The sequence below is a fragment of the Passer domesticus genome, chromosome 10, assembly GCF_036417665.1.
Source record: "Passer domesticus isolate bPasDom1 chromosome 10, bPasDom1.hap1, whole genome shotgun sequence".
Taxonomy (NCBI): Eukaryota; Metazoa; Chordata; class Aves; order Passeriformes; family Passeridae; genus Passer; species Passer domesticus.
Genome location: NC_087483.1, coordinates 4,039,621 through 4,063,394, shown reverse-complemented (window position 1 = coordinate 4,063,394; position 23,774 = coordinate 4,039,621). Strand labels below are relative to the sequence as shown.

General features: G+C 53.0%; 1 protein-coding gene across 11 annotated transcripts; it reads left to right on the top strand.

The window, feature by feature from the left end:
* Window positions 1-158: 158 nt before the first annotated feature.
* On the top strand, window positions 159-22,048 carry LOC135308456 (aryl hydrocarbon receptor-like). Of its 11 annotated transcripts, none has more exons than XM_064433389.1 (11): window positions 159-2,646; window positions 3,103-3,290; window positions 12,507-12,613; window positions 15,906-15,995; window positions 16,894-16,999; window positions 17,270-17,397; window positions 18,006-18,208; window positions 18,295-18,404; window positions 18,670-18,811; window positions 19,160-20,726; window positions 20,840-22,048. In XM_064433389.1, exons 1-11 carry the CDS (start codon window positions 2,489-2,491, stop codon window positions 20,993-20,995), a joined length of 2,955 nt encoding a protein of 984 aa, XP_064289459.1. In that variant the 5' UTR covers window positions 159-2,488; the 3' UTR covers window positions 20,996-22,048. The 11 variants fall into 11 exon arrangements, with proteins under 11 accessions (XP_064289459.1, XP_064289458.1, XP_064289457.1 ...); XM_064433388.1 differs by having other exon boundaries at window positions 17,267-17,397; XM_064433387.1 differs by having other exon boundaries at window positions 16,894-17,017.
* The last annotated feature ends 1,726 nt before the right edge of the window (window positions 22,049-23,774 follow it).

Here is a 23,774-nt window from a genome sequence, read left to right as displayed (position 1 = left end):
GGCAGCCCCTCTGTGCCTGTGAGATCCAGCTCAAGGTGAGGTGTGAGGGCTGCAGGACCTATGGGGCACCTGGCTCCTGTGGAGGGAGCAAGGGGTCTGCCAGGGGTGCAGCCACACCATCCTTTGTGGGCAGCCTGGTTTGGAGCTCACTGTGAACCAGGAGCCCTGTCTTGGAAAGCCACCAGCAGCTGTGGGCTCTTCTCACGCCTGCCAGTGGTGCCCCATGCTCCCTGGTCTCTCAGGATTTTGTCTTCCAATGCTGTTGGGCAGTCTAAGATGAAGTGGTTTGGACTTTTTGTTCCATGAGAAGCCTTTTGGGGAGATGCAGCTGTGCCACTGGAGGGGCCTGCAGGCTCCTGGGGTCCAAGGAAGGACGGTGCTTGCTGGCACATCCATGTGCTTGGGGCAGCCTCTTGCAGATGGAGCTGCTGCCTCACAGGCAGGTAGCACTGAACTGCTGTTTCTCAACAATACAGCGTGCTCTCTTCATCTCCTCCTTGGACCACCCTTGTCATGTTGCTGTTTAGTCCCCTGCATCATCTCTGCTGGCCTGAGCCTCTTTTCCTCCTGTGCTCTCCATCTCCTCCAGGGACCATCCAAATCCTTTGGAAAAGATGTTACCAAGCACTTCAAGAAGCTCAGCAGCATTGAAGGGTCTTGGTGGGAGGTGGAGTTGGTGGGAGTGAAGGCATCTTGGGGATTTGGGCTCTCCAGCAGCCTCCCAGGGGAATTTGGGAGAGGTGGGTACCAGGCCATTGTGACCTTTCTGGGATGCAGGGTGGGGAAGGTCCACCCAAGCTCCTCTTGGGTTTGTCACTGGCTTGTCCTTGTCATCTTCTTCTCTGCTCCACAGTGCCGTGGGACAGAGAAGAGTGGGTGTTCCCCCTGTGGTCTTGCCAAAGCAGTGAGAGGGAAAGGCAGGGAGGGATGCAGTGACCACTGCCTGCCTCTCCACTTCAGACCCACTTGGTGCCCCTCAAACCATTTTCCTGCAGCCCAGAACAGCCACTTTGTTGAATTCTCTTCCTTTTCTGTGTATGTAACCTAAGATGTGAATGAATTGTTTTTTCCCCACCGTGAGAGCAAAGTCTTGCAGATCCATCAGGGAAACCACAAAAAAAAAAAAATTGGGAAGGGTGGGGATGATTTGAGACCACACTGACTTGCAACATTGAGTCAGAGAGGTCAGAGTGCTTGAGGACATTCACACCTTGCCCTCATGCACCCATCACCCTCAGCATCATATCTCACACCAGTGTTAAGCATTTAGGATCAAATTAAATCAGGTAATTAATGCAGGGCTGGCAGCAAGCCCACATGTCCCGGTGTAGAGTGGCCTCATCTCCCTGTCTCTTCCTTCATGCCCAGCTTTGCCTCTGCTCACAGGACCTGGGAAAGGTCAAGCTCCTCTCTGCAGGCTGGGAGCAGAGCAATGCTGAAACGTGCTGGACCACTCTAAGGTGGCTTCGAGGAGCACCTTGGCTGGGCAAGGAGGTGACTGGCCATGATCCAGATCCAAAAAGCAGCAGGATGGACTCTGCTCACTGACCTCTGTTGTTCTGGCACCTGTGAGACGGTGCTGGGGTTGTACCAGGGGCTCCCAGTGCTGCAAGAAACGGGCCTTGGGCTGGGGACACTGCTGCTTGGGGCCGTGACAGACCCCCCTGTTCTCTGTCACTGGTGTCTGATCTCTCTGTACCTCGTGGCTGTAAAGTCTGTTCTGGTGGCAGTATCTCATTTTCTGCTCTGTGATTTCTTTGTGCTGCTGGTGGCAGCAAGAAGGTGCTGAGGAGAAAAGGAGAAAAGAGCTGTCCGGAGCCTCACCCCTGTGTTTGGCGATGTATTAAAAGGCGATTTGCTTTGTGATGATGTTTGTTTTGACCTAAAACCATGTCTTTCCATTTCCTCCTTGACTGAGCAAGGGCTGGGAAAAGCCTAGTGCTGGTGCTGGGTGTGTGACACTCTCATTGTCACTGTCCCCAGCTACTGTAGGCATGCAGGGCAGCAGAGGCATGACAGTGTCCCCCCTCTGCACCCCCAAACTGCCCTGTGGGGCTGTGGGACTCACAGGCAGGGTTACACTCGGCATTGACACATGTTTGTTAATATCCGACTATTAAAAATTATTACAGAGATGCCTCTGCCCAAAATCAGGTGTAAACAACACCATATGCCAATGTCAGTAGCATGGTTTTTAATTTAACAGCAAACGGGAGGGGGGGAGAGAGGGAAAAGATAGGAGGGTGGAGAGAAAGTGACTGCAGACTACATTCATGGAATGGTGAAGGGAAACAGTCCAACAAGCATCACATCCATGGGGTTCATATTCTGCTGTGGGAACATGCCCTGTACCTCTCCCTGCGGCGGGGAGCTTCACACTGGATAATACCGTGGATCGCGGAACACTTGGGGACTCTTTACACCTTCTAAGACATTGCAGCCCTCTCCAAGAGAGAGTATTTGAATTAGTTATGACCCATCAGTGGAGATGGGTACCTTCAGCTTGTATGTGAATGTCCCCGGACGTGGGAACGGAGTTTTCACCGCTGAGCCATACCGTGAGGGAGGACATTGGCATGATAAAGACTTACTCCACATGGCAGGATTTGCCTCTTATCAGCCTCTTCCCTTGCCTGCAAGCCTCAGGTCTGTGCATCTCTGGCAGAGCACCAGGTGGATGTTTCGAGCCTTTAGCCGCACGGTCCAGCCCGCACCTCCCCATCAACACCCTCCCATCCCCGCCCGCCATCGCTCCCTGCTCACCCCGGCCCCTTCACCTCCTCCTGAACCCCCGCCATCCCTCCCGCCCGTCATCCTTCCTCTCCACCAGCTCCCAAATCCCTCCTCAGCTCCATCGCAGCCCCAAATCCCCCTCCGTGCCTGTCTCCCCCCTCGCCGGGGGCGGGCCGTTCCCGCTCCCATTCCCGCTCTCCCTCTCGCTGCCCTCTCCTTGAGGGAGCGGCGGTCGGGCGCTGCCAGCCCGGCCATGTACGCGGGGCGCAGGCGGAGGAAGCCGGTGCCGCGGCCGTGAGTGAGGGCTGAAGGGGCCGGGAAGGGCTGAGGGCTGTCCCCCTTCCCCGGTAACGCGGCTGTGCCCGGCAGGACGCGGCCGGGCCCGGCCGAAGGCGGCGGCTCCAACCCGTCCAAGCGGCACCGGGAGCGGCTGAACCGGGAGCTGGAGCGGCTGGCGGGGCTGCTGCCCTTCCCCGAGGACGTGGTGGCCGGGCTGGACAAGCTCTCGGTGCTCCGCCTCAGCGCCGGCTTCCTGCGCGCCAGGCGCTTCTTCGGCGGTAAGGGACGACGGGCGCGTTCCCTGCTCCCAATTCCTGCCGGGAACTGTGTGCTGTCCCCCCGTGTGCTGTCCCCTTCTTCCCTCACCGCTGGGTCACCCCTGCCGCGATGTGGTTGCAGTTCCTTTCCTCCCCTTCCTCCAAAATTCTTCGTGGGCTTGTTTTCCTCCACAGAGTATTTTTCACTTAGAGTTTCTAGGTTGGTTTTTTTTTTTCCCCCTGGAGTTTCGTGGGGTTTCCCTCACCAAAAACTTTCCCTCCCAGAATCGTGCTTTTTTTTTACCCCAAGAATTTTTTGGTTTCTCGCGCCCTTTCAGGAGTTTCGTGTCGATCCCGCCTCGAATTTTGTGGGATTTTTTTTTTCCTTCCTTGAATTTTGACGGGTTTCCCCCACTTGAATTGTGTGGGTTTTCCGCCCTCGAATGTGTGTGTCCCTAGAGGCGTCAATTTTTTTTTTTTTTTTTTTTTTGGGGTTTTTTTGTTTCCCCTTGAAATTGATTCCCTTATTCCGCCTCGAATTTTGTGGGATTTCCCTCTCCCCCTGCAATTTTGCTGTTGGATTCGGTTTCTTTCCCCTCGAATTTTGGGTTTTGTTTTTCCCCTCCCCTCCCCCCTTGGATTTTGGGGTTCTCTCCCACCCTAATTTATTTTTTCCACTTCAAATTCTGGTGCGTTTCACCCCCTCGAATTTTGTGTCGTTCCTGTCTTTACGCCTCTGGAATTTTGCCGTTCCCCGCTGTAACTTTGTTTTCCCCTCCCCTCGAATATTTTGTTCTTTACCTGCCCTAGAATTTCATCTTTTTACCCGTCAGAAGTTTGGTTTCTTTCCCCTAGAGTTGCTTTCTCCCCTTTTCTAGCCCATATTTCATTGCTGTGCCGTCTCCAGCTGCCAGGCTGGGGCTGCGTTCGGCACTGCTGAGGGATCAGAGGGATCTCGAGGTTGAGGTTAATTGTTTATGGGTTCTCCTGAGACAAAAAGTTCTGGTTTATGCGGGAGTTTCCCTGTGGAAGTGACATTTTCCCCCTCTGTTCCGATAGGCGCGCGGTGCTGGCAGTGAGCAGTAATTCCATGATGTGCTTACAGTTGATCTGGGAGCATTTTATTTTTGGGAATCTTTTATTTTTGGGAGCCCTTCCACTGCCCTGTAACTGTAATTAAGAGGAACCCTCAGCAGGGCATTGAGGTGTCCCTGGATTTTCCTGGTGGGGTAGCAGTGGCTCAAAAATGCTGCGTTTTCAAGCCACAGAGTAACCACAATTTCTCACTGAATATATTCAGTGCTTCCTTCCCTTTTCCACTCTCTTTTAACCCCGCTTAAAGGACTGGCAAGTGGGTGAGCTGGGAAAGGAATGGCCTGGGAGATTTGTTTGCCTTGCCTCATCAGGGAATTTACTGTTCTGAGATTGTCTCATTTGTTTTGGGTCGTTTTTCCCCCCCCACCCGCTGTCGGTTTAATTCCATGACACCGATTTCCAGTCTGTCCGAAGCTGTGGGATGGCTTCGAGGCAGGTATGGCAGGGAAGAAGGAGAGCTTCAGCCTTTCAGATGCAAGTAGTGATTGCAGACCCAGCTGAGTCCTTTGGTGATGCTTAATACCAGTGTAAAAAGAATCCTTAAATGGAGCTCTGGGTAAGCTTGTCCACAAAATAATTGATTGTAAGTGACTTTATTTATCTATCCACCCTGCTTGTGTGCTCCCTAAGAGAAGATTTTGGGAAAGCGAGGACAAAATTTGGAATGTGCTGCCATGGATTGTGAGGAAAAGCAGCTGGAGCAGGTCTCAGGTGTTGCCCATGATCACTGACAGCAATTCACCCAGGAGGTTTATGCCAGCCAGAATAAATAAATAATTATTGATTTATTAATTATTAATCGGTTTAATAATTAACAACACATAATGTTACTTTGCCATCTCGATTTATGCATAGCTGATATGCGGGGAAGTTTGTATGGGCTTAAAGGCCTTTGATTTTTATAGGGATGTGTTTTTCCTGAGGACACGAGCATTTTTACTCTTTATGTAGCCCAAAGGGAAGCTGTCCCTGCTGCCTCTCTGGCTTTGTGGGGGCACCACTCAAGGCCTGCAGTTCAGTGGCAGGAATTGGGAGGATTTAAGGCTGCTCAGTGTTGTTTAATCTCTGGAGTGGTCTAGCGATCATCAAGCGCTGTCTTTGCTGAGCAGGGTTATTTACCCTAACAAACCCTTCCTCGGGCTGATGTGCTGCCAGCCTGGTGCTGGCTTTCTGCAAGCAATGCACAAGAGCATCCTCTGTGTGTTTGCAGACTGATCCCACTCAATTTTTTCCACTCAGATCTCTCCAGTTAACAAAGCAGGAAGCAGCTCAGTGACAGCTGTGTTTGGTAGCTCTGGGGGAAGAGGGATCTCAGCCAAGGTCTCCTCCTGATCCGTGGCAGGTTGAACAGGCTCCCTTTGTGATGGGGCAGCACTGCCATCCTCTGCGAGATTCCCAGGTGCCTTTCCCTTCTCCCATTGCCTGACTTTGCAATCCCAGGTTCACACAAGTGCTTTCTTGCTATGAAAGAGGTGAGCTTCGGAGAGGAGCAGGATCATGGGAGGTATGGAGACATTGGGAGAGGTGTCCTGCCAGGGAGCAGGCTATGCAGCCCATCTGACATCCATCCTGCTGGAGAAGCAGCACTGACCAGAACCCAGCACCTGGACCAGAAGGGCCGAAAGGAGCTGAGGTTGCTTCCAGGTGTCCTATCCAAACATCAGTGAGTGTCCTATCCAAACATCAGTGCCAGCTGATTTAAAGGCTTCTATGTCCTCCTTTGCCATCCAGGTTTCTTCCCCTACAGCAGTCCTCCCAAATGCCTTGTTTCTTGTCCACCTTGGTGAACAAGTATTTTTAATTCTCATTCACTACCTTGACCTTCCTCCCTGCTCTGCTGGAGGCTCTTTTAGCCCGTGGGGTTTGGTGGAGATGGGACTGTGCTGCAGGGCACCTCCCTGTCCCCTAGCCCGTGTGCTCCAGGGGCTGCACAGCATGTCACACCAGCTGTGTGCCAGCAGCTTATCCCAGTGGTGCCTGGCCGGGCTGCTCCCCTCTAATCCCTCCCTGTTCCGCCTCTTGGAGCAAGGGCCCAGCAAATGCTGCTGGGAGGGGAGGAGGGGTCCCTGTCTCTCCACCTCCTTCACCCTCTGGAAAGGGGGAGAGAAGGAAAGATGCTCCAGGGGAAGGTTGGTGTCTTGCTCTGTGAGAGGATTTGTTACTAAAAAAAGAAGATGCCTCAAAGACACCTTGTCTGTCAGGTGCCATTGTGTATCTTGGGCCACTTAAACTCCTGGTGGGAGGCCAACTGGCAGATGTCACAGTGGTCAAGGGCTCACTTTAGAGAAGTGTCTCTCACAGTTTGATCCTGCAGGGTGCTGGGAAGGTCATCCTGTGAGCTGTGCTTCCCATCCTATAGCAAGACTGGCCCTTCTGGTGTGTGAGTGTAGCCCCAGCTGGGCACTCACTTGCCCCTGGGTGTCCCCAGGGTGCCCTGTGCCTGTGACAGACCTGTTCCTGATGTAAAGTGATTCATCTGTGGGATTTCTCTTGATGCTCTGAATCAAGTCTAGGGTTTATGGGCCGTAGGAAGAGGTCAACCCATGGTGCCAGGAGCTGCATGTTTGAACCCCATAGCAATGGGCTAGCCCTGCCTTGGAGTGGGAATCCTCTGCCTGTGTGCAGCATCCTGCCTGGCTCTCTGGGCAGCTCAGGTCCATCACTGGCTGGGAGGAGAGGGGGAAACACCCTGGCACGTGTTGTGGCCTCAGAAACTTTTGGCTTGTCGGCTGCACAGTCTGTGATTGTGGGTCAGAGAGTTGTTCTGGGGTCTCTTTGGGTTTGGGCTCTGCATGGGTCTCTTCCGTATGGAAGCATAAGGTCATGTGTCCAACACTTTTATGTCCCATGTATTTTTAAAAGATAATGCTCTTGTGGATGTTGGGGGCTTAGGGATTTTCCCAAAGTCCTCTTAAAATAGTTGGTGGCTGCTGTAGGATCAATGCGCAGCCTCCAGGCTGAGCCTCACCCTTTGAACTATGATATGAACCCAGATTGTTACTGCTGGAACTATGGTGGCCCAAAAAGTGCCTGAGCTGCAGTCAGGTCAGGCTGGAAAAATGCTTTTAGTTATGTAATTATTATAGGCTATATGACTGTGCCCCTGAAACCTCTCCTTAGGGATGAGGGCTTGAGATGGGGTGTGTGGGACTAACGCTGCTCATCCCTTCACTTGTGTGCCCTCCCTCCTCCTGAGCTGTTTGTCAAGCACAGCAGAGAGCTGTAGCAGTGAAGCCTGAGGGCTGGTTTAAGAAAAACAAAGCCTGGTCCTGTGATCGCTGTGCTCTCTTAATTGCCTGGGTAATGAGCTGCCCTCGAGAAGCAATTTAAGGTGGAGAATTCTTGTAACTTCTCTAGGTAGGCAATTTTCCTGCTGTGCGCTTTCCTTGCCAAGTGTTTTTCCCTGATTCAGGAAAGTAGCTGGTGAGAAGCTGTTGGAGCTCCCTGGGGCTCACGGTAGGCTGCTTATGAGCAACTGGGCTGTCTCAGGGCTCCTGCAGAGGCAGGCAGGAGAGCAGGACTGGGAAGAAACTCCAGGCTGAGGCTTTGAGCTGGGATGATCCTTCCTGGTCTGGTGGAAGGTGTCCCTGTCCACAGTAGGGGAGTGGAACCAGGTGGTGTTTGAAGTCCCTTCCAACCCAAACCATTCCATGATGGACACTAAAGCTCCTGAGGGAGGAGCACTGAGAGAGGGAGGGTTCAAACAGTGATGATGCTGCAGAAGAAGGAAAATCTGGCAGGTCCTTGTCATCTTTGTCCTTGTTTAAACTACTGCACGTGCTTCTCCCGTTGAGACCCAAGTGACACAACCAAAAGCTACATGTAGTCAGGGCTTTCTTGCTTCTAAAAGTGCAGTGAGATCTTTTAAGAGGCCATCCATTATTAACCACAAGTGTTCTTGGAAAGCAGGGCATCCACACCATTCAGGCAGGGATAAATAATGCATCTGTTTAATGAAATTTTTGCCAACAGGGAGCTGTGGCAAGTAAAGTAAGTAAAACCTTGGTATCCATTATGAATTAACAAATGGGAAGTCAGGAAGTATTTGCCAGTGGCTGAAAAATGGGCTTTGAACACAACTGATGGTTCAGCAAGGCAGGGAAAAGATGGCTCTGTAGCCTGGTGTCAGCAAACCTGTGCCCACTTCCCTCACCATTTACATGATGTTTTCTAAATTTCCAATATTTTCTCTCTTACTAACAATAAAATGTAGGAAAAAGCAATGTTGAGGGGCTATTTGATGTGAGGAGGGTGTACAGAGCTGCAGGTCCCTCTGCCCATGAGCAAGGAGAAGCTGGAGAAGTGGATGGGAAAGGGAGATCTGGAGATCCATTTGTGGGAGTAGAGACTTTTCCAGTCTCTCTGAGGTAAGACCAGTTCTTTGGGGGTTTGGCACAAATGATGGAAAGAGAGAGATGGATAAACGGCAGTTTTGTTAAGAAATCAATCAATCAATCCTTCCCCCAGAGTGGCTTGTGAGTGCTGGGGTGTCTGGCAGAAGGCTTGTAGGGAGCACCATTACCAAAATCCTTCTCTGTCCCCTCTCCACAACCTGCTCAGACTGACAGTGGCCATACAGGTGGCCCAGCCCTCTCCTGCAGCTCTTGAAGAGTCAGGAAGCAGTTTGGTTTCCTTCTCCTTCATCAACACCTGGAGCAGGTTTGGGATTGAGTTGTTTAATTTTTCTCCTTTGGAGTCAATGGCTGATGGAAACCCTGCTGCCACCAGGAGCTTTTGCTGTGTGCAAGGAAGGGGCCTGGGAGATATCCTCTGAAAAATGTTAATTCCTGCTTGGTGCTGCAGGGATTTCCCAGGTCTGCAAAGCCCTGGCAGGTTCAGGAGTTCACTGGCAAACTTGGTAGGCAGCAAGGTGTCCCTGCAGCACCACATGAAACAGATTCTCAGGCTGGAAAGCACCGGGAGATGGAGGGGAGGGAGGAAACCCACCCCTGGTGGCCCCTCCTGGCAGCAGAGAGCTGGTGAGGATGGCCATGGGGCAGGGAGCATCGTCCTCCTGTGGAGAGGCAGCTGTGGGCAGGCAGCTTGTTCCCCAGAGATGTGAGAGATTTTCTTCCTCTCAGCTAAAAGGCTTTTTGTGGCCAAACAGCCTGCAGGGCCTGGCAGGAGCTGTTTCTTGGAAGAAATAGCATGAAAGTTGTGCAAGCCTCGCTGCTTTCAGGTGACCAGCTTCTCACCTTTCTCACCTCCAGCAACAAAGGTGACACTGGTGGCCAGAGGGAGGGAGCCCAGGAAAAGCCACTTCTCATCTTTTCATTCTCCTCTTTTTTTCCTGCAAGTGCCTGTCCCCAGCTCTGCAGTGGGGCAAAGGCTGCTGGTTTTGCTGCCCTGGTGAAGGAGTGTGCTGTGCCTGGGGTGTATCCCGCCTTTCCCAGTGCCCAGCTCCAGGCGGGATGCACGCAGCAGAGAGGATGTGGCGGTTTCCTGGCTCCTTCTGCTCCGTCAGCCTGATGTGCTGTGACAGTTCTGCTGAATTGCTGACCCCAGGGGCTGCACGGGGCTATTTATGGGCACACAAAGCTGGGGGACACCAGGCTGGATGCCAGCCTGGTGTGGCCACAGGCAAGAGCCCGTCCTCTTTGGGGATCCTTGGGTGGCTCGGGTGGGAAAGGCGCTGTTTGGTGAAGCTCATGGGGGAGCCTCCATTGGAATTCTGATTTATCCCTCAAACCCTGGTGGTTGGATCCTGTTTGGTGGCAGACATCCTCATGAAGGATAGCGGGCTGTCCTCTGCTGTTAATGTGTCTCCTCTGGCCCCACAGCCCAGATGCTGATACTAAAGCCAGTTTTTAGGCAGAGGTTGAGATCAAGATTTCCTTTTGCAGGGATGATATCAAACCATTAAACCAGAGGGCAGCACCTTTAGCTGCTCTCCTGTCAGCCAGGTTTATTTTTGTCTCTCACCTCCAGCGCAGCAGGCTGGGAGCTCACGGAGGACTGGAGTCCTTTAATAATTCATAGCTCCCTCATTTTGCTCCCAGCGATCAGAAAGCAAGCTGCTGAAAGGCCCTGGCACAAACCTGCTCCATCCCCACCACAGGGCCCTGCCTGGGTGTTGTGGCCTCTCTCATGCTGTTCTGCCCCATGGCCTGTCCCTCCCTGAGATTTTATGAGTGCTCCAGTCTGGACAGGGGACCCAGGGTGGGAAGGGGTGAGGCCACAGCAGCCTGTGTGTGTCCGCCCCAGCTGGCTCGGGCCTGACCCACGGTTGTACAAACACGTGCTGTAACCTCAGTCCTGGTGTCAGCCCATCCCTGGCCAGCTCCTGAAATAGTCTGCGCAGGCTGAGCTTGGGGAATTCTCCAGAGCTCCCATAAGCAGCGGGATTGCTGCTGTGTCAGGTGCTTTTCTGTAAGTATTAGAACTGGGCTGTGCTTTGCCTTTGGTTATGGAGCAGCGTCAATCTTTGGGATGGTCCTGTGCCTGGTGGAAGAACTTTGTCACCAAAACCTGAGTCTGGAACATCTGCCTTTTGCAGCATCTGAGATCCTTCAGGATTAGCCCCATGTAGATGGAGGAGCTGAGTTTCAGCAGCTGCTTTAGCAAAGCACAGGGAGAGCAGAGCCTGTCACAGAGCCTGGCTTTGTTTATGTGCTGGTGGCTGTTACCTCCTGACTTGCTGTCCAATTGCTTCCAGAGTCCACTTGCTGCTCCCAACACCTCTGAGCTTGGCAGTCCTCCTGCTGTCCAGGAGCTGGCAAAGGCAGATCCAGGAGAGCTCTTGCTCCCTCTGTGAGCTGGCAGACCACAGTAGTGCTGCAGCTGGTGTTTCACACCTTTCCTCCCAGATCCCAGTGGGAGTAGCAGGTTTACCAGCGGCCAAATGCTGTCCTCTGTCCTTGTGGTGCTGGCAAGAGGCTTCCCAGCTTTCCTGCGAGCTCCTCTGTCCTCTGGACAGGCCTGCCATGCACAGGCCTGTTGTCATCTCACCCTTTAATTTTTATCCACGCCAAAATGTCCCCAGGAATTGTTCTCTTGGGGAGTACAGAACAAAATTTACAGGCACATCCCTCAGTTCAGCTGAGTGACAGAGTCCCTCATGCATGTGGATTGTGCATGGACCACTATATTAGATCTTGGGTGTCTGTCTGGATCCGTGTGTTTTCTATGTTGTTTTTCTCCCACTGTGAGCCGTGGCTTGCCTTAATTTGGTTGAGTAAACCCACTTGGTTGCTGAACTGTAACGAGACATTGACTGTGTCCTTCAAAATGGCACATTCCTGATACTGGGATTTCCTGCAATGCCTCCTGTGTAGGGCAGACTTCTGCTGGTGTTGCCAGCATGTGGCCAGGAAGGCCATGGTATGGCCACAAGGCCAGAGCAGTGACTGTCCCCTGTGCTGAGCATTCCTGAGGCCACATCTTGAATCCTGTGTTCAATTTTGGCCCCTCACAATATGAAAGACATTGAAGGGCTGGAGCATGTCCTGTGAAGGGAGCAGAGCTTGGGAAGGTCTGGAGCACAAATCTGACGAGGAAAGCTGAGGGAGCTGGGAAAGGGGGTCAGCCTGGAGAAAAGGACGCTCAGAAGGGGCCTTCTTGTTCCCCACAACTCCCTGACTGGTGAGGGCTGGGCTCTGCTTCCCAGCACCAAGGAACAGGACAAGAGGAAATGGCCTCAAGCTGTGCCAGGGCAGGTTCAGTTTGGGTGTTGGGAAGAATTTCCTCACAAAAGAAGTCAGGCATAAAACCAGGCTGCCCAGGGCAGTGATGGATGCACTGTCCTGGGAAGTGTTCGGAAGACCCATGAATGTCAACACTTGCAGACATGGTTCAGCGGTGGTCTTGGCAGTGCTGGGGAAAGACCAGCGCTATGATCTTTCCCCAACTTCAATGATTCCATAATTATATTATTCTGATGCCTACCTGCTTTAAGAATCCCTGGCTTTAACTGCTTTTTACTTATAGGTTATTAAAAGGGGGGCAGAAGGAGTGGGGGAAAAAAACTCCAGACTGAAACAGTTGAGGGGTGGGGAAACATCCTGTTAAAATCAACTCTTGTGAGGGGTGAAGCAAAGGGCTGTGGCTGGATGGTGGCTTCCCCTGCACTGTTCAGCTTGCAGCATTCCGGCTGTGGCAGTTTGTTCCTGCAGCACTGATGTCCCTTCCCTTCTCTTGGTGTAGTTGCTCTGAAGAATCCTGGTGCCAAAGAAGCCCAGAGGGACGGAGCTTATGGCACTGGACCAGCTCTGGACTCAGCAACTGTTCCAGAGGGTGAGCTGCTCCTACAGGTTAGTGCTCCTCAAAAATGCCTTCACTGGATCTTCCTCTTGTCCCTTTTCCAACTCCTTTGAGTTGTGCTCCAAAACCAGGCTGTTCTTTCACTCATGGCAGGTGATTTGTGATTTCATATGGTGTAGCTCACTGAGCTTCTCACTGGGCAGAAGTTTATGACCTCCAAAGGTCCCTAGGGAAGAAACTGTTGCTCCTTCCCTGCTTTTTTCATTATTCCTAGAAAACGTTTCCATTTTTAAGTAGTCCATATGTAAGGAACATCTTGCTGGATTTCTGAGCATGGTGATTGATCTTTCCTGCTTCTCTGCCCTCATGTCTAAGTGTGCCAGAGGTGTAATGTGAGAACCAAACTGAGCAAAGTGATTGAGTGCAGTTTTCAACGTGGGCACACTGATCCCAACTCGAGGCTTTTGTCCAAACACTGGTGTAAACAGGGAGCAGAACATTGTGGGAGTCTCCCCTGATTTTGAGGAGGTTATGTGTGATGCTGAGCACACAGATAGGTGCTCATCCCTTAAACACAGGGTAGGTGGGTGTGTCCCAGGAGCTCTAGTTTTCCCTAGTGGTCTTTGGTGATGCTGGAGACAAGGCTGGTGGTGCTGCAGCTGCCATGGTTTGTTCAGAGGTGCCAGACCTTCTGTCCCCAAACTGTGTGCAGAGAATGGGAAGAGGTCACACGCTGGCAGCACGAGGTCCTGCAAGGACACAGGTCTGCCATCCCCTGCCTGGCACCTGGGCACAGGCTGCGGCACTGTCCCCTGCCTGCCTGGCTGTTCTCCAGCACTGGCTGAGCATGCTGGGCAGCCCCAGCTCCCGTCCAAGCACTCACTCAGCACAAAGTGTAATTACTGTCCTGCCGAGAGCTTGAGGATCTCTGAGGATCTGTGTCTGGTGGGAGAAGTGCTAAATGCAGCCTGGTTAATAACCAGAAACCTGAGGGTTTTCCCTCAGCATATAACAAAACGGCTCGGCAGGGCTTGCTGGGGGTTGATGTCCTGCTCATCAGCTCCTCCCACAGCTGGGTACCATCCTTTTAGAGGTGCCAGACTGGTCTGAAAAGCTGGTTCAGCTCTCTCGGGGTCTGGTCTGTCTGTGTGACCCTGGATGTGGCAGGAGCTCAGAATCTGTCTCTGTACCCCCACGAAGGAAACATTCCTCCACCTGGTCTGTCACCTGTGATGGCCAAACTTCTTTTGTTTCTTTGTCTGCTCTGATTTTTCCCCTCTCTTCCTCTGAAACTGCTCAAAGGGTTAAAGTGCATTTGGCAGCACTAATTAACCTCTGCAGCAGATTCCCACACACTGAGATCAACCCCAGTACACAGAGAGAGCATTTGTGCCTGGAATAAAGGGAAGGAGAGGGGGGAGAAACTCTGACCTGGACAATGAAACAGGAGTTGGCAGCAACAATAACTAGACTTGGCTGGGACTACATGCCAGGCCCTAATTAATGCTGATGTCTGTACATTATGAAGTGGGGGAAGCAGGCCAGGGCTGGCTACTGTGACTTCCCTGCCAGGTTAGTGGTACAGGATGGCTTTGGCTCTGAAAAGCCACAGGGCCCAAACTGCAGGATCCCTGCCTTCCAGAGAGGTCCTGCTTCGTGCTGCCAGAGTGTCCCTTGGAGGATCTGTTCCCCTTAGGGAGGAGTGGCCATGTGGTGGTGAAAGCTCTTCAGTTTCTGGGAAGATAAACCAATGATTTTAATGGGGTTTCACTGCCTTTGCTCTTGGGCAGCACCATGGGCACCAAGGTCTCTGCTGGGTGGCTTGGGATTTTCAAAGTTGGGGACACTGAGCTACAGAGTGATGTCTGGCAGCTGGGCTCAGGGGGTACTGCAGGGGGATGGCAAGGTCTCCAGTGCCCTGGGCTCTGTGCCACAGAGGCTTGCAAGGGTTGGTGCTGTGCCTGTGGCACTTGATGGCGCTTCCCTGGATTCTGTCAGTGCCTGTGTCAGCAGTGTTCTACCTGCTGCCAGTGAGCAGGGATGGAAAGCCAGAGCTCCTGCAAAGGAGCTGCACTCCTGGACTGGTAGGGAAGCTTCTCTGCCCCGTCTAGTCTTCTGCAGGTGTAAAGGACACTGTCATCCAGCACCCTGGTCCCTTCTCTTGTGTCCTGTCCTGCCAGCTGTGAGGTTTTTAGCTCAGGGAAAACACCCAAATTGCTTCCCAAATTTATGAAACCAGTAGCAATGAGCCCCTCTTGAGTAAGACGGAGGCTCTGATCAGCTCAGCCTATTCCTGCCAAGAAACCCTGTGCTCCCTTGAATATCAACTTTGCAATCCTGAAGCTTGAGGAGTGGATGGAAGGGCCAGTAAACTGTGAAGTGTGTAACACTGTCTAAGTGTGTAAGATTAAAAATGCAATGGAAACTTCAGATTGATGGCTGCATTTGCCCTTCTCTGTGGGGAGGGCTTGGGGCTTCAAATCCACACAGGCACAGCAGCTTTGGGTATTTGGTTTGTGAAAACAGAGCACAGCGTTCAACCTAAGGGGTGTGGGGTCTGCATGAACCAGGTGGTGTTCCAGAGGAAGTGATCTTGGAGGTGGTGATCTTAGAGGGATTCTCCAGCCTAAATGATTCTGCAATGTATTGGCAGAAAGGAAAAGGTGCTCTGGGGTCACCCACGGATTTTGTAGTTTTTCCCCCAAGTTCAGGCACCAGATTCAGCCTGAATTTCCTGCTGCTTTGGAAGAAAGTGGCTTTTCAGAAATCAGATTGTTTTTGCTGCAATTTCAAATCCAAACCCTTGTGCTTTAGCTTTTGGCTTTTCCATTTCCACTGGTTCAGGCCCTTTCAGCACTGGCCAGCTTGAGGAGAGAATGGGCAGCAGAGACAACACCTTCCTTGGCCTTGCTCCTTGCCCACAGACAGTCCAGGCATTCCATGGTCCTTCTCCAGGCCACTCCTTTGGAGCCTGGGATGGCCACACACGGCTGCCAAGGCCCTCAAGGCTGTTGGAAAGGCTCATTTCCACCACAATGGACCTGTTTCTGGTGGTGTCTGCTTTCATAGTGCAAGAAGTTCAGAGGCTTTTATCTGCTCCCTGCACAGGATGATGATAAATGTCCAAAGCTGAGTCTGAGTGAATGCTCCCAGGATGGAAGCACAATTTTCCATCAGTTTGGATTAGGATATTCCCAGGCAGCTATGTGGAGGAGCTGTGTGAGCTCAGATAGGCCATCTGTGGTGGCTCAGCTGCCTGCTAGCCAGGCTTTGGTGCCCAGTGTCCTGCTGTAAAAGTGCAGTGGTCGTGGCCTGTAGCTGCTGATCTCCTCTCTCCTACAGGCACTCAATGGCTTCGTGCTGGTGGTGACATCAGAAGGGCTGATATTTTACTCCTCGCATACCATCCAGGACTATCTGGGATTTCATCAGGTTGGAGGGACTCTGACTTGCTGTGGAGAGCCAATTTTTCCTTGGTGGTGGTGAATAGCCCCAGGTTCCCTGCAGGGAGGAGGCTCTGCAGGGATCACAGGGTCTCAGGGAGTTGTATGGGGCTTTTCCTTGGTCTGTGGAATTTGGACCCCATATTGCCAGACGTGGTCACTGGTAGGTGATAAGGGACTTCATCAGCCCATAAATACTTTCCAGCAGCCGTGTTGATGGGCCTTCATGGGGTTCATGGCCATGGTGAGATGTCTGGGGTTCCTTGCCCACTTTGCCTGGGACACCCACTCAAATCCTGGTAAATCCCACAAGGCTCCAGCACTTTGGGCACCCAGGTAACCTGGAGAACACTAGATCATGTTTACAGGGAAGTGGGACTTACCTGCAGTCCTTCAGCTACTGAAGTTTGGTGTCACCCACACATAGCTGGCTGTCCCCAGCACCTGGGGTAGATGGCACCTGTCCATCTGGGCACAGGAAGCAGGTCCCAAGGCGTTGTTCTCTTGGGAATAGTGTAGGGATGGGGTGGCCTTGCTGCTGTTTTGTTCCCAAATCCATGTCCTCATCTAATTTCTTAAGTCAGCAGTAGGATTTTGAGTTATGGGGATGTCAGAGGGAAGCTGTATTGGCTCTTTAGGCTTCTCAGGGGAGGAAGTCAGGCCCAACATGGGCAAGGAGCCCTTAAAGCCAGATGTGCTTTCTGTTCCCACCAACATCAGTTCTGGGGGCAAGTTTCCAACCTCATTTAGCCAGGGACCCATTTGAGCACCAGGGAAACCAAGTAAGATAAAACTAACTGGGGCCATGACGGGCTGTTCCCAGGTGGGACATGAAAACTGGCACTGGGGACGGGCTGCTGAGCTTACAGATGGCGTGTCCCCTCTAGACAGATGTGATGCACCAGAGTGTCTTCGAGCTCATCCACACTGAGGACCAGCCGGAGTTCAGACGCAACCTCCGCTGGGCCCTGGACCTGCCACACGCTGCCGAGGGTGAGCCTTTTCCAGCAGGTAAAGGCAGGCTGCCATCCCGGGTGTCACCGGGTGTGTGGCTCCCCAGGGATGCTGGGAGCCCAGCGTGCTCTCACTACTTGCACCCATATGGCTCAGGCCACGTTTTCATTCAAATGTTGTGGCTTTCCCCCCGCCCCAGTTTCTGTTGCTGGGCTCTGCAAACTGCTGCAGTGCCCAGTGCTGGGGGCCTCCAACCCTCGCTGGGGTGAATCCTTACTTGATTCTCTCAGTCCCTCTCTTCCACAGCAGGGAAGAGTCTTAGCTCTTCTGCTGTCATCTACAAGCCAGATCAGCTGCCCCCAGAAGACTCCTCCTTCCTGGAGAGGAGCTTTGTGTGCCGCTTTCGCTGCCTACTGGATAATTCCTCCGGCTTCCTGGTGAGTCCAGACCCTCCACAGCAGGAGAGGGGCAGACCCGCCACAGAAGGCTCACACGACCACTGAAACCACCCCCTGGAAAGATCCCATGCTCCTTTCTGCCATGTGCAGCACTTGCCTGTCTCAGCAAGAGACTTTCCCTGTTTTTCATAGGTTTGGCCTGTACCTACAGCCTCTTCCTGTGAATTTTGTTCCTCTCCTCTCAGAAATGCTGAATCTTGAATAATTGAGTGCTTTTCTCCCCTGTGTTTTGCTTGTTTTTTTTTTGTTAAAAGCATGTCTTAAGATCAAGTAGTTGGTGGTCATCCCCTCTCCTCTCTGCACTGGAGAGCACAGGGTGCCCAGGGAAGCTGTGGTTGCCCCATCCTTGGAAATGTCCAAGGCCAGGTTGAATGGGGCTTGGAGAAACCTAGGGTAGTGGAAGATGTCCCCCCCACATAGCAGGGGGGATTGGAATGAGATGATCCTTAAGGTCATTCCAAACCCAAACCATGCTGTGATTTGGTAACTCTATTCACACTAACTCTGTAGACAAACATCTTCCTTTCCATGCAGCTCTCTTCCTTCTCACTTTTCTGCATGACACTGAGCTTTTCTTCTCTTCCCAGGCTTTGAACCTTCAAGGCAGGCTGAAATTCCTTCATGGGCAGAGCAAAAGGTCTGAAGATGGCTCTGTCCTGCCCCCCCAGCTCGCTCTGTTCGCCATCTCCACACCCCTGCAGCCCCCGTCCATCCTGCAGATCCGAACCAAGAACATGATCTTCAGGACCAAGCACAAGCTGGACTTCACCCCCTTGGCGTGCGATGCCAAGTAAGCAGCAGAGCTTTCAGTGCTCCATTCCTGACATCCCACCCCAGCCTTGCCTCTGAGCTCGGTGTGCTCTCTGTGTCTCACAGGGGGAAGGTTGTCCTGGGCTACACCGAGGCAGAGCTGCGGATGTGTGGCACCGGGTACCAGTTTGTCCACGCTGCTGACATGTTGTACTGTGCTGAGAACCACGTCAGGAGTAAGAGTCCCCTCCCTGGTCACTTGTGCCGATGAGTGGGCTGGGACGGGGGCAGCTCTCTTGGCTGCTCTGCCAAGCCCAGTGGCTCTTTCCCCACAGGACACTTCACTGTGCTGCTCCTGTCACTGCAGGGAGCTCGGTGTGGAGTGTAGCGAGGGGTGTTCAGCTGCATGGTGTCCCCTGTGCCTGCCAGCCACGCTGCTGCTGTTTCCATTTGGAAAGGGCAGTGTGCCATGGTGACAGCCCTGGTGCTTCCTCCCGGCAGTGATGAAGACGGGGGAGAGCGGCCTGACGGTGTTCCGGCTGCTGACCAAGGACAACCGCTGGAAGTGGGTGCAGGCCAACGCCCGGCTCGTCTACAGGAGCGGCAAGCCCGAGTACATCGTGGTCACACAGAGACCCCTCGTGTGCGTGCTGAGGCTGCCGTGGGCACAGCCTGGCTTTCTCGTGGCTCTGGGGTGTCCTGAGCAGGGCAGCACGTTGGATTTGTCGTTGTTCCTTGTGCCTTTTAAAGTAGCAGCTGTGGGATTCTGTGCTTGGTGCTGTGCAGCCACATCCCCGTCTGCAAGGCCACCCCTCAGCAGGGGTGATGCTCAGTTATGCTGCACAGGTTTGGGGTTTTTTTTATGTGTTTGTGTGAATGCATGCTGGCTGTAGCAAAGGGACTTTGGCTTTCAGGGATCACAATTGCCCATTGCACTTGTGGGGTGGGTTTGTGCACGAGCCAGCCACAGTGTCCTCTTCCTGCCCTGCAGAGATGAAGAAGGAGGAGAGCACCTTCGGAAGCGGTCCATGCATCTTCCCTTCACCTTTGCCACAGGAGAGGCACTTCTGTACCAAAGTACTCACCCTCTCCCAGGCTTCCCTGACCTTTTCCAGAGCAAAGGGAAACTCGCCAAGTCCAAGAGGCCCTCCTCCTGCAGCCACATAGGGCGCTCCCGGAAGAATGGCATTGACCCCAGGTCTCTGCTGGGTGCTGTGATGCAGCAGGACAAGGCGGTGTACACCTCCCACTCAGCTCCCATTCCAAACCCTTCCTTCAGCAGCACTCTCCAGCTCGAGGGTTTGTCCTTGCCAGGTGCAGGAGGGGATGTCTGCAGTATGGACACAACTCCAGCTTCTTCAAGGGGCAACAGCCTCCAAGAGAAGCTGCTGGATTTGCAGCAGGACGACCCTCTCTTGGACACCATGGGCTTGCTTTCAATTAAGAGTGACCAGAGCTGTTCCAATGAGCTCTTCAGGGCTTTAGAGGGCCTGGGCTTGAATGCTGAGGACCTGGAGCTCCTGCTGCTGAATGAGAAAATGGTGATGGTCAGTACGGACCCAGACCAGTCCCCATCCCTGAACAACAGCCTGGCCAGCAACCCAATTCTCTGTGTCCCCAGCCCTCCAGTGGATGGGTATGAGGGAGGGCAGCAGCTCTGTCCCCTGCCAGACATGGCCCCCAGCCCACAGGGAGGCACTGCTCCAAGCCACACAGAGAGCAAGGACTCGAGGTGCCACCTGGCACAGCATGCAGAGCAGCCCAGCACTGCCCTGCCCCAGCCCCCCGTCCTGCTGTGGGAGCAGCCCCTCAGTGCTGTGCCAGGGCTGCTCCCAGAGCTGGCTGAGCAGGAAGAGCTGTCCAGTGGCTCCCAGTGGAGACCAGCTGGGGAGGACACTCTGCTCCACTCCTTCCAGCCAGTGCAGGGCACCCCATGGCACAGGACCCCCAGCTCAGCCCCAGGAGATCCCAACCCACAGGAGCCACCCAGGGCCCAGCAGCTGCAGGGAGACTTCTCAGCCGTGCAGCCCCTCCAAGAGGATATCTACCAGCCCTTCTCCCTGCCCAGCCAGTGCCAGGACCTCGTGGCACCACCCAGCCAGCCCAAGCACCATCACTTGCTGGTGAACAGGGTATGTGGCCACAGCCCTAGCTCTTCTCCCTCCCCCAGCCCATGGCAGGACTGTGTGTGCCCGCTGCTGCAGTCTCCAGCTCAGCCTGGTGTTCGTGGCCTCAGCAACAACGTGATCTCCCAGCCCCAAGGCTGCTTGGGCCCCAGGCCTGGCGTGCCCCCACAGCATTTTAACCTGAATGGATTGTGCAGTGTGGATGCTGCTGGCACTGAGGACTCCTGGGAAGAGATGGCTCCATACCCCAGGTTTTTTCCCCCTTTCTACCAGCTCATTCCTGAAAAGCAGCTGAGCTCTGTTCTTTCCATGCCTCAACGCTCTTCCCCCAGCTCAGCTGCAGGGCACTTTGGGAGCATCAGCAGCCCTCTGGAGACACTGAATTCCTATGGGACACCTGGCTCTGCGCGGCACCAGGAGGGCAGGCACAGGGTAAGGGCCTTGCTCCAGTCTGGGGCTCAGTGTTTTCTGTGCTGAGGATCTGTCCGCCAGTGCTAATAACACCCTGCAAAGCTCCTCACCTCACTGTTCTCTCTCTCTCCTAGCCCTGCAGCAGCTGTGGTTTGCCCAGCTGTCCCATGGGACTGCCCCAAGACCATCCAGTGCTGGGGGGAAGCCTGGCACTGCCCTGCCAGCCTCAGCCCCGGGCAGAAGTGCTGCCAGATCCCCCTCATGCCTCCAGGGGGGACTTGTATCTCTAGGAGAGACAGGAATGGACAAAGCAGGACTTTACCCTGGAGAAGGAGCTACCTTCAAGGTGCAGATAACAAACCTTCCCCACTGCTGCGCACATCCTGCCAGTACTATTGATGTTGGTTGCTTTGCCTCACCTGGGGTTTTATCTCCACTTCCCACCGTCCTGCTCCCTTTGTGCTGGTGTCCCTGGGGTGGGGAGGGTCAGCAGCAGGCAGCAGGGCTGGAGGACAGATTTCCCAGGGCGCTGGAGCAGGCTGAGCTGTGGTTGCAGCCCAGCCCATGAGTGCAACCAAAGCTTCACCAAAGCTTTGTATTTACGTGCGTGATCCAGCATGGATACCAGCCTCATGAAAGCCTGTCCTACAGAAAGACCCAGAAAATGTTTTCACCTCTGGTATTAAATTTCCTGCCATCACAGTCAGGTACCTGTGGCTGTGGCCATGTTGTACAGATATTGCCTGTTTTATAAGGAAAATGTGCGCTGTGTTGTCTTGTGTTGCTCTGGTCCTTCCCCATCCCAGCATTCCCTGTGTCCTGGGTGTTCCAGTGTTTGGGATCCAGGTTAGAGCTCCTGTAGCAAACACCCTGGGCTTTGCTGTACTGTACAAGACATCCTGAGATTGGCTGCCAAACTGGTTTTCTCTGGGTGCTGGCCTCTCAGGTACCCTCAGACTTCAAGTCTCAAAGTCTTCAGCTAAAAACCAGAAATTTAAATAAGATAAATAAAATAAATGTAACGCTACTTAATTGTAAGTACTGGGAGTGATTTTTTTCTCACAAGAAAAACCCAAAAAAAACCACAGCCCATATGTGTGTATTTAATGAGTTGACAGATTTATTTTTATGCTGCTCCAATGGAAGGAAAAAAACAACCTCTTACCATCCCAAAGCAGCACCTGTGGAATGGAATAAAAAGGTTGCTTAAGGATCAGAAACACAGCGACCCTTTAAGAAACCTGACAAAGCTCATCCCTCCTCCTGCTTGCCCAGCTTTGGATTCATGTGAATTCCTATTGGTTTTGCTTCAATAAATGGTTTTGGAGTTCCTCCCTGCTGTTTCCCTTGGTGGTTGTGTCTCTTCCCAATCCGGAGCACGTCGGGGTCTGCTAGCTGCAGCATCAGAGCTCAGGCCTTGCCACTGTTGACCTGAGACACGATGGGTTGGATAGGAAGGGATTCTAAGGAGCACTTGGAGCCTTTGGGATGCACACAGTCCACCTGCTAGCTCCTGCCATGGATGTTTGAAAGAGATTGAGAAATCTGACAGAGCAGGGTAAGTGTATTAAAAAAAAGCACAATATTTATATATTATATACATATATAATAATGTATATAAAGTTGCAGGTAGATATATTGAAATATAAAGTGTCTATATGTAGTTTCTATTATGTAATAGAAAACATCTTTTAAGACAAATGAGCTGATTCTTTTCCCCTGCACTGTTGTTTTTCAACCTGGAAACTAGAAAAAACAGGTTTCTTTGCTCTGATTGCTGAATTTTCCAACATTCTCACCTCTATCTGGCACCTGCTTTTTCTTAGCAAGACAAGGCAGTTTTGTAATGTTCCTGAATTTTTGACGGAGATATGTTGGGAGCGTTTGATCTTTTCTGGTTTCTGTGCCCTGCTCTGCTTTTTCCTCCCTGTTCCTTCAGAGGAGTTGGCTCTGGGCAGCACCACCTGTGCTGAGGGGGATGGCGGGATGGGACCAGAGCATCCCTGGGGCTGCAGCTTGGTGACTTCCAGCTGAGTCCCAAATGCTGAGCACAACCTGACCACTGCCAAACTTCCTCCTTGAGCCAGGTCCTGGATGTGCAGGCAACCATGGGCAGCTGCCCCGATGGGTTTCTCCTCTTCCTTGCCATGCATCTCCATGGCACCATGAGCTTCCCTGCAGCCCAGGTGACCTGAGGAAGACTGCAGCCCTGCTGGTTGTGTCACCAGGGCTCTGTTTCAGTGAGCACAGTGTGGATTTGTTCAGCACTGTATCTGTGAGGCCTGCAGAGCACCAGCCATCATTTCTGTGGAGGGAGGTGCTCTCTGCTCCCAAAGCAGGCTGGCACATCCATAATTTATGCCCGTCCTCATGGCAGCTGCTGCCTGTCTTCCCCTGGGCCTCGTGGCATTGATTGTTGACACACCAGGCTGGCCCAGGGAGTCTGGCTGAAGAAAAACTTCTGCAGCAAGGGAGATGCCTGTGTTCATCACCCCAGCGTCTGCAGCCTGCCCTGAGCCGTGGTGCTGAGAAAGGGGAGTTGGGCAACTGTGCATTTGTGCTCTGTTTTGCACATCCTGAGGGAGCACAGTCCCATGGGGCAGATAAATCCCCGAGAGCTGGATGAGGCCAAGGAGGGTGTGAGGAAGGAGTTTGGAGACGTACAGAATCATAGAACATCCTGAGTTGGAAGAGTCACTGAAGTGCTAGCTCTGCATAGCACAGCTCCAAGAATCCCACGGTGTGCTTGGGTTTGGGGAAGTTTGTGTAGCTGCAGGCTCAGCTCCATGCAGGAAAGGGCAGGAAGAGCTGTGGTGCTCCTTGCAGCAGGGTAAGATGCACGTATGGAGGGACAGGAGGAGGAGAGCAGAGGGCGTTTATTGCTTGCCTCTTACCCCTTTCCCTTCCTGCCCGCTGTGTTCCCAAGTGCCAGCCAGGACGAGGGCCTGTGAGACACAGCTTGCAGCAGAAGGGGGCTCCTGTCGTGAGCCAGCTGGGAGAGGTGACATCTGATACTGGCTGCATCCGTGAGGCTGAAAGCACCAGGGCCCATCTGGCATCACGGAGGCC

Bases quoted from the DNA above. Each gene is read 5' to 3' on its own strand.
- LOC135308456 (XM_064433386.1), top strand. From the start codon at position 2,489: ATGGGTACCTTCAGCTTGTATGTGAATGTCCCCGGACGTGGGAACGGA. The intron at 15,996-16,893 runs GTTGGAGGGACT...TGTCCCCTCTAG, and splicing joins ACTATCTGGGATTTCATCAG to ACAGATGTGATGCACCAGAG. The intron at 17,018-17,266 runs GTAAAGGCAGGC...TCTCTTCCACAG, and splicing joins GGGTGAGCCTTTTCCAGCAG to CAGGGAAGAGTCTTAGCTCT.